This window comes from Capsicum annuum, chromosome 2 (assembly GCF_002878395.1).
Source record: "Capsicum annuum cultivar UCD-10X-F1 chromosome 2, UCD10Xv1.1, whole genome shotgun sequence".
NCBI lineage: Eukaryota > Viridiplantae > Streptophyta > Magnoliopsida > Solanales > Solanaceae > Capsicum > Capsicum annuum.
Genome location: NC_061112.1, coordinates 101559411 through 101569889, shown reverse-complemented (window position 1 = coordinate 101569889; position 10479 = coordinate 101559411). Strand labels below are relative to the sequence as shown.

Here is a 10479-nt window from a genome sequence, read left to right as displayed (position 1 = left end):
GTTAATCGGGGTCCAACCTGTAACCTCAATTGGAAGAATATTAATACCGTGCCATGGTTACTAATGTTGGCTGTGTGGATCCACTATACTGATGTGTTGTCCGAAGGACTAAGGGTGTCAATCCTGAACTGACGGGTGACCCCTGCGAGATAGTCAAGCCTAAACTGACGGGTGACTTGTCATATCCTATGCTAGCTATGTAGTTTTGGAGTTTGGAGACTGCTACTAGCGACTCTGCCTATCTAAAGGGGAAGCTGCCACCGCTATACTCACTCAGTGCTAAATCCTACTCCCAACTGAATGATATCAAGTTACTGACTATTTCAGAGTTTCACTGATTGATCTAGTAATGCTCATGATGTATTCTGAAGTTATTCTAAAAATACTGAGATGAGACCAAGTAAAAAGCTATGATTTTCAGGTATTTAATACCCCCAGGACTCAAAACCAATAATAGTAAAACGACACTAAAACTTGGAGGACATAGCATGAAGGCTTTTATTAAATATTCATTCTTGTAAGCATTTTATCAAACACTTGATATGCATGGTTTAATCAAATCATAGGAATGTTATGGAACTTGTAGTAATAGCATGGATTCAACATGAATACCACTAAATTATGATTTAATTCAATAAATGATAGCATTAAATCATGAAGAATTGAATGACAACAACAATTTCATTCATACATGGTGTAGAATCATAGTTCATGGAGATTCATGGTTGAAAACTTAATTTAAAACAAAGTAACATAAAAAGATTATAAATTTATAATTAAAATCAGATACTTGGACTTCATAGATGAAAGGAACCCATGAATGAACATTTAACATTCCTTAATTGATGAGTTTCTTGAAGTTCTTGGAAAATTCTTGAGGATTGTCCTTAATTCTTTGAAGCTAGGGTTTTCTTGATTGGGAGAGAATATTCTTTGATTTGGGGAAAAAGCTATTAATGAATAAGCTTAAGACGTTTTTAGGGATTAAATCGCATATCTGGGTGGATTAAAATTATGGGAAATGATTGTTTTAACCCTGGATGAAACTTTAACTTTTCATCGAATTTTCTCAATTTCGCCCCCTAGCACGACGCACCAGTATCGTATCAAGACACTGGAAATTGTCAACTGGGAATGTGGAAGGTGGCGCAACCCAGTGGTATCGCGTTGCCACCTTGGATGCGACCTGGAAACTTGGCGCGACACGGTACAATTGTGTTGCTTTGATAGAAACTGACAATTGTGAATTGGGTCCTTGGCGCGACGCGCCAGTATCGCGTCCCTTACTGGAATTGGACAATTGTAAATTTGAATATCTCTGTGACACGGTGATATCGTGGAGTTACACTAAAAATTGACAATTGTCATTTACACATACTCCGCGACACGCTACTGGCCTGAATGATGGTGTTTAACGACTGAAACTTAAAATAGCCCTAACTCCTCACTGGGTTATCAAATTTGGGCAAATTTTATATCGTTGGAAAGATAATTGAATTTCCTACGCAATGGCAGGCTCTAAACTAATAAATAATCAATATTTTAAAAATTTATATATGAATACTCATGTATTAGGACTTAAAGTATGCTAGGAGAATACGGGGTTTTACAATATGTCTCCCTTAGGATCATTCTTCCTCGAATGAGACTAGTTAAGCTGAGGAAAACTGATGGACTGAGCTTATACACTGAACATGCATATTTGATGCATGGAATGCATAACTGAACTGATTTGTAAATGCACGACTGACATGAACATGATGTGCAACTAAAATAAAGCATGATAGAGAGAAATATTAAGGAGATTAGTACCTTAAACCGAATTTGAATTTGCGGAGAAAAGATGAGGGTACTTGGTCCGCATATCTGCTTCCGCTTCCCAAGTGGCTCCCTCAATGGACTGATTCCGCCAAAGAACTTTGACTAGTGGAACTTATTTATTCCTTAGTCTACGAACTTGATGATCAAGAATTTCGATTGGAACTTTCTCATAGGAAAGACTGTTCTGAACTTCTACGCTTTCTAGGGGAACAACTACAGCTGGATCACCAATACACTTCTTCAACAATGAGACATAGAACACTGGGTGTACTGAAGCTAGATCTGAAGGAAACTCAAGCTCCTAAGCTACCTTTCCAAAACGACTGAAAATTCTGTCGGGACCGACATATCGGGGACTTAGATTCCCTTTCTTACCGAACCTCTTTACCCCCTTCATGGGAAATATTTTCAAGTACATAAAATCACCGACCTCAAACTCGAGATTCTTTCTCCTCTTATCTGTATACAATTTCTATCAGCTCTGGGCTGCTCTAAGCCTTTCTCTGATTAACTGAACCTTCTTTAAGGCATCGAACACCAAGTCAGGACCCACTTTAAACCAACCAATCAGAGATCTACATCTCCTACCATAGAGAGCTTCAAATGGAGCCATCTGAATACTAGAATGATAGCTGTTACTATATGCGAATTCAATCAAAGGCAAGTGGTCATCCCAACTACCTTTAAAATCAACTACGCATGGTCTCAACATATCTTCAGGAATCTGCATGGTCCTTTCTGCTTGACTGTCTGTCTGAGGGTAGAAGACTGTACTGAGGTGGACTTGGGTACTAAGACCCTTTAGGAATTCTTTCCAGAAATAAGAGATAAAATAGGTACCTCTATTTGAGATGATAGATAAGGGATCACCATGCAACCTAACCAACTCTCTGAGATAGAGTTTGCCATAGTCCTCGACTAAATAAGAGGTATGAACTGTCAAAAAATAAGTTGATTTGGTCATCCTGTCTATGATAACCCAAATAGAATTATGCTGATGACGGGTACTAGGCAAACCTGTCATAAAATCCATGTTCAATTATTCCCATTTCCATATGGGAATGCTGAACTCCTGCATGGTACTACTAGGCTTCTAGTGCTCAATCTTAACCTGCTGACACGTAGAGCACTTAGCTATAAACTCTATAATATCTCTCTTTATCCCACTTTACCAATAGATTTCCATAAATTGCGGTACATTTTAGTGGCCCCTGGATGAATAGAGTAGCACACACCATGCGCTTCTGCAAGAATTCGTGCACCGACCACTGGTAGCACTGGAAGTGCCACCTTGATGAGTTGGGAAATCGGATAGAACTGACAACTGATTGGACTGGCCCTATTGGCGTAAATCCCTACCTTTCTGAGCAATTACCCGACACTCTCAAATTCGATGGCCTGACTTGCCACATCCGAAGCATACATCATTGCCCGCTTTATACTCTCTCTGATGGTTTTTGCCATATTTCTAGCATAGAGAGTTCGTACGGACACTGTTAACACTGCCTTGGGACTTAGAGCCTGCTGCTCTATCCCTATTATTATTTTTGAATTTGGGTACTGGGGCACTGACTAAAGAGGGTACTGGGGCTGAAGACCTCTGATGAAACTGAGGACGATTACCACCTTCTAACCTTGGCGGATTGAAATTAAAACTACCTGTGATAGCCCTTTTGTTTCCTCTTTCTCTCTTCTTAATCTTCTGCTTCTTAATTTATTGAGCATGGACCATCAACCTAGACAAGTCCATCTCCCTAATCAGCATTGCAGTCCTACACTCCTTGACCACACTGTCAGATACACCAGACATAAACTTACTCATCTTGGACCTGCTGTCAACTACCACATGAGGAGCATATCTAGCTAACTGAGTAAACTTGAGGGGATACTTCTTCACTCTCATGTTTCCCTGCCTTAAGTTAATAAATTCTAACACCCTGGCCTCTCTCAACTTCAATGGGAAGAATTTATCTAAGAAAGCTATAACAAACTCTTTCTATTCTACAAGTCCTACATTAACACCCCTATCAACCTTCCACTGCTTAAACCAAGTATGTGCTACATCCTGTAACTGATATTCAACCAACTCAGCACTCTCACTAGAAGTCACCCCTATAGCATCCATTACCTTTTAAACCATATCTAAGAATTCTTGTGGATCCTCTTCAGACTTGGATCCTGTGAAGGAAGGAGGATTCATTCGGGTGAAGTTTCAAATTTTTGTTGCAGCAATATTGGTCACTGAGTCTGGCTGAACAATAGTTGGCAGTTCATTCTTAGCTGCTATAGAATTTGCTAGAGTGGTGAACGCAGCTCTAAATTCTACATGAGAGACATGCTCGTCTAGAGGATCTGCCTGGACGGGCGAAAATGTTGGATGGTTTCCTGCTCCTCTTCTGTTAGTATTTTTGGGAGGCATGTTTTGTAAATGGAAGGAAGAAACAGATTAGACTGAGATTTTAACTTAAGCTTATGCTTACTCGCACGACGTGATTACTGAAATAAGGGAAACTTTTCCTAAACGCCTTGTAGCCTCTTATCCAAAAGTGTGGCGCGCTACACACCCATGCATAAGACTCTACTTGACGCGACTTTCAGACTTCCTATGACACTTTAAAACCTTAGGCTCTGATACCAAGTTTGTAATACCCCGAGAGTACACCCTGGCGGTCATACGGTGCTTACAGTCCTGAGGGACCACAAGCTAATCCATGAGCTGGTACCTACTATGAGCACTGAATAACATAATCATAAATGCAAAAGGATAACTGATATGCCATAAGGTTTTAATAACTGAAACAAGTACTGAATTATGAATCTGAAGAAATAACTATCTGAGTCTGAATAAATACTGAAATTTGAGATAAACTGAATAACTAACTGACATGTCAACTGAAGTCTGAATACTGAATAACTGATTGTAGTATCTGAAATCTAAACTGACTAACTGAGAGTTGATGGGATATGCCCCAACTAATTCCCCTAACTACTGAAATAAAGACACAAAGTAAAATAATCTATCCTCAAAATATGAGGACTCACCATTGCTACTGCTAAGAGCCTGAGAAGTCTAAGCGCGATCCAAAAACTGAGTGTCAGAACCTATGATAAAATACATCATAGCGCAAAAGAAAGGTATGCAATCAGTACTTTAAATGTACTGGTATGCTAAATGAGGTAGGCTGACATGCATGGTTTCATAAACAAGAATAATAACTATCTGAATATACATGTAGAATGTGGAGTATTGAATAGAGAGTATGAAATCTGTAGATACTAAAAATATGTGAAATCTGTAAATACTGGGGATGCATGGCCAAGCATATAACATGAACTGAATAGAAGTCTATAAACAGAAATCCTGAAATAACTGATATCTGTATGCCTTGGTCAAACAACACTGAGACTGAACTACTGGTCTGATTATTGGACTGAGATTGTGGGAGCTATCATCTAACCGACATGACCCAATCTGAGTTAATCGGGGTCCAACCTGTAACCTCAATTGGAAGGGTGTTAATACCGTGCCATGGGTACTAATGTTGGATGTGTGGATCCACTATACTGATATGTTGTTCGTAGGACTAAGGGTGTCAATCCTGAACTGACAGGTGACCCCTGCGAGATAGTCAAGCCTAAACTGACGGGTGACTTCTCATATCCTACGCTAGCTACATAGTTTTGGAGTTTGGAGACTAACGAATCTGCCTATCTAAAGGGGAATCTGCCACCCCTATACTTACTCAGTGCTAAATCCTACTCCCAACTGAATGACATCAAGTTACTGACTATTTCAGAGTTTCACTGATTGATCTAGTAATGCTCATGATGTATTCTGAAGTTATTCTAAAAATACTGAGATGAGACCAAGTAAAAAGCTATGATTTTCAGGTATTTAACACCCCCAGGACTCAAAACTAATAATAGTAAAACGACACTAAAACTTGGAGGACATAGCATGAAGGCTTTTATTAAATATTCATTCTTGTAAGCATTTTATCAAACACTTGATATGCATGGTTTAATCAAATCATAGGAATGCTATGGAACTTGTAGTAATAGCATGGATTCAACATGAATACCACTAAATTATGATTTAATTCAATAAATGATAGCATTAAAACATGGGGAATTGAATAACAACAACAATTTAATTCATACATGGTGTAGAATCATAGTTCATGGAGATTCATGGTTGAAAACTTAATTTAAAATAAAGTAACTTGAAAAGATTATAAATTTATAATTAAAATTGGATACTTGGACTTCATGAGTGAAAGTAACCCATGAATGAACATTTAACATACCTTAATTGATGAGTTTCTTGAAGTTCTTGGTGAATTCTTGAGGATTGTCCTTAATTCTTTGAAGCTAGGGTTTTCTTGATTGGGAGAGAATGTTCTTTGATTTAGGAAAAAAGTTATTAATGAATAAGCTTAAGAAGTTTTTAGGGATTAAATCTCATATCTGAGTGGATTAAAATAATGGGAAAAGACTGTTTTAACCCTGGACGAAACTTTAACTTTTCATCAAATTTTTCTGATTTTGCCCCTTGGCATGACGAGCCACTATCGCTTCAAGCCACTGGAAATTGCCAACTGGGAATGTGACTGGTGGCACGACGCGGTGGTATCGCGTTGCCACCTTGGATGCGACCTGAAAACTTGACGCGACGTAGTATAATCGCATTGCTTTACTAAAAACTGACAATTGTGAATTAGGTCCTTGACGCGGCGCACTAGTATCACGGTCCCTTACTGGAATTGGAAAATTGGGAATTTGAATCCCTCCATGATGCAGTGATATTGCAGAGTCATACTGAAAATTGGCAATTGTCATTTAGACATACTCTGCGACGTGCTACTGGCCTGAATGACGGTGTTTAATGACTGAAACTTGAAATAACCATAACTCCTCACCAGGTTATTGGATTTAGGCAAATTTTATATAGTTAGAAAGCTAATTGAATTACCTACTCAATGGCAGACTCAAAAATAAAAAATAATGGGTATTTCAAAAATTTTATATATGAATACTCATGTATTGGGACATAAATTATGCTAGGAAAATACGGGGTATTACAGAAAGCTTGAGGTTATGAAAAAATACACTAGTGTCATATCAATGGGATGATTGAAGTCTATTAAGTCTCGCCAAAATGCATTTTTTCTTAGCGAAAATACTTCCAATATCTCCTTGTTCCAGACACAAAATTTTTGCTAGAAACTGAAAATAGAGGGGAGAAGAGAGTTATTCATATCTCTCTAGGTGTCCGTAATGAGCGAAGAGAATTGAGGGTGGGATAACCAAATGGTCTCCAACATGAAAGGCTTAGAATAAATATTAACCGGTGGAGATAGTGACAACAGTAGAGGACAGTGATCCGAATAAGTGCGTGGCAAATGCCTAATAGTCGTTTAAGGAAATAATTCCAACCATTCCGCATTTGCATTAAACCTATCAAGCCTTTCTAAAATGAATCTATTATTTCTATGAGAGTTTGTCCAGGTAAATTTACTACCCGAGAAACCTAAGTGAATCATACGACAATGGTTCAAGCATTGCAAAAAATGATTTACTCTATTATGATTTTCAACCACTCCACTAAATTTTTCAGAGGCCTTACAAACTTCATTAAAATCCCCACCCATTAGCCGCGGACCGTAAATCGAGTTAGCCACATGTTTGCGATTCTCCCAAAGAAGTAATCTATGAGACATATTATTGCAAGCATAAATAGTAAAAGATAACCATTTATTGTTGGATAGTAATGCCTGAACTATGCAATAGATTTCTTGGTGAGTAAGTGTTATATCAATTACATTTAAAATATCAGTTTGCCATAAAATGGCAATACTTCCTGCATGTCCCTCAGCCGGAACAACAATAACATTCAAAAAACAAAATTCATAGGGCATGGACTGGTGGTTGTCCCTATGAGTTTCTAGTAGAACTACTAGAGAGGGTTTATGCAACTTGATAAGATCTCTAAAATTTAGTGTAAATTTCTGGGAGTTAGAACCACTACAATTCTATATCACAAAATTCATAGGATGTGTGAAGCGAAGGGGATGCAACAAGACATTAAAAGGATTATCAGTATCTCTCAGGGAGGGACTTAGAATCAGTGCATATTTTTCGACCTCTGAATTCAGCGTCGCTATTACATGAATTGAGCACTTGAACATATTTTGAGGGTAATTTATGCTCTTTTTTTTGCCCAATTCTTTGAGGAGAAATACTCGTACCTGGGCTCACCAGTTTCTTATTAACTGGACATGTGGATAAATGAGGTGTAAAAGCCTTATTATGTGTCGCTACTGTTGGTCTGCCCTTTTTCAGCGAACGTCTCGTCGGTTTTCTCAAAAAATTAACAAGTTGAAAGCCATCTATATCCTCACCATTATCATCTCTAACAGCATCATCATTGTATTTTGGAGACACGTCTCGCTTCTAGTGCTAGCTACCTTTCATTAATGGTCGTCTTATAGAAGTGTTTGATGTGAATTTACTTAAATCCGATCCCAGAAAAAGAAAATCAATTCATGAATATGACTCTATAATACGAGATTAAGTAAGAAGGCACTATATTCAACAAGGGCCTTGTCAATCGATTCTTTCTCAATTTCCTTAAACTAGAATTGAAACAAAAATGTGCCAATTTAATTCAACGTGATATGAGGGTTCATATTCTAGATGGATGGAGTATAGCATAAAGAAAGATGTGTTTTGTTTGTGTTGCTATTTATCCAAAAATGACTATGTAAAGGGCAATGTAGGTGATTTTTTCACAAAAACCGGCTTTAAGGCTTGGAATCATAGTTTGGAGAGATTTCAATTACATGTTGGTGAAGTAAATAGTGTCCATAGAAGATGTTTCAGTAAGATGCTAGATTTTGAGAATCAATATCAATCAATTCAAGTTGCTTTGAACAAGCAATCTGAAAAAATAAGAAGTGTGTATCGTACTCGTTTAGAGGCTTCAACTAATGTGGCAAGGTTCCTTTTGGAATTAGGATTGTCTTTTCGAGATCACGATGAAAGTGAATCTTCCCAAAATAAAGGCCTTTTTCTAGGTGTTTTGGAATGGCTAAGAAAAATGCTTCCCGATTTGAACAATGTTATTTTAAAACATGCTCCAAAAAATGCTATGATGACTTCTTCAAAAATTCAAAAGGATATTATGAGTGCTTATGCTCAAGAAATCGCGAAAGCTATAAGTATGACTTGGATGGAGATTTTTTGGGGATTTTAGTTGATGAATTCAAAGACATATCACAACATGAACAAATGGTCGTTGCATTGAGGTATGTTAACAAAAATGGTAAAGTGAATGAGCGAGTTATTGCTATTGTTCGTGTTGCTGATACATCAGTAAAAATGTTGAAGGAAAAAAAATGCTCTTTGCTTATAAGACACTCTTTAAGTACATCTAAAATTTTAGTACAAGGCTACGATTGGGCTAGTAACATGCAGGGAGAAATGAATGGTCTTAAAGCTTTGATTTTGCAGGAAACTCCATCGGCATATTGCATTCATTGTTTTGCTCACTAATTGCAATTGACGCTTGTAGCTGTTGCCAAAAAATATTTGCTCGTAGATGACTTTTTTGCTATTATTACTAATGTGTTAAATGTGGTAGGAACATCCTTTAAGTGCAAAGATCAACTTTGAGACTATCAAGTAGAAATATTGGAGCAACTCCAAGAAAGTGGTGAAGTTCAAAGTGGAAAAGGATTAAATCAAGAACGAGGACTTCAAAGGTCAGGGGACACCCGTTGAGGTTCACATTTTAGAACATTGGATAACTTTATTATTTTATTTTCATCTATAGCTCATGTGCTTAATGCGATTAAATGTGGAGGCTTGAATCCCAATGATAGATTACAAGCCGAGGCTTTTTTGACTATGATCAATGAATTTGAATTTGCTTTCTTATTTCACTTGATGTTGAATATATTGGTGATGACCAATGAGCTAAGTGCATCATTACAAAGGAAAAAGCAAAATATTGTCAATGCCATGACATTTCTTGACATTACTAAGAAAAAATTACAATTGTTGAGAGATGATGGATGAGATTCTCTAATGAATGAAGTTCGTGTATCTTGTGATAAACATGAAATCTTGATTCCTAAGATGGATGATTTTTATCTTCCCGAAAAGTCAAAGCGTAGGCCTTCTAGTGTTACTTACTCACATCACTTACGTGTTGATCTCTTTTATACTATAATTGACTTGCAACTTCAATAGCTTAGTAATTGTTTTGATGTTGTGAGTGATAACTTGCTCCTTGGTATGACAAGCTTGAATCCAGCTAATGTGTTTGCTAATTTTGATAAGGAAAAAATAATGATATTGGACAAGCATTATCCGGATGAGTTTGGTGAATCAAAGCTTCGAGAGCTTAGTTACTAACTTGATACTTTCATTATACATATGCAACGTGGTGATCCTATATTCTCTAATTTGAAAGGAATTGGTGATTTGGCAGAAGCATTGGTTAATGCAAATCTTGTGGAGACTCATTCTCTTATGTACTTACTTGTGAAATTGATGTTGATTTTACCAGTCGCTACTGCAACTATAGAGAGAGCTTTTTCATCCATGAAGCATATCAAGAATGAATTGCGTAGCAGTATTGGTGATGCATTTTAA

General features: G+C 37.3%; 1 protein-coding gene across 1 annotated transcript; it reads left to right on the top strand.

The window, feature by feature from the left end:
- The first annotated feature begins 9111 nt into the window (after positions 1 to 9111).
- LOC124896219 lies at positions 9112 to 10479 on the top strand. Its single transcript, XM_047407750.1, has 4 exons — positions 9112 to 9310; positions 9395 to 9459; positions 10075 to 10207; positions 10298 to 10479. Exons 1-4 carry the CDS (start codon positions 9112 to 9114, stop codon positions 10477 to 10479), a joined length of 579 nt encoding a protein of 192 aa, XP_047263706.1.

Bases quoted from the DNA above. Each gene is read 5' to 3' on its own strand.
- LOC124896219 (XM_047407750.1), top strand. From the start codon at position 9,112: ATGGTCGTTGCATTGAGGTATGTTAACAAAAATGGTAAAGTGAATGAG. The intron at 9,460-10,074 runs GTAGGAACATCC...CAACTTCAATAG, and splicing joins TTACTAATGTGTTAAATGTG to CTTAGTAATTGTTTTGATGT. The intron at 10,208-10,297 runs GTGAATCAAAGC...CTAATTTGAAAG, and splicing joins GCATTATCCGGATGAGTTTG to GAATTGGTGATTTGGCAGAA.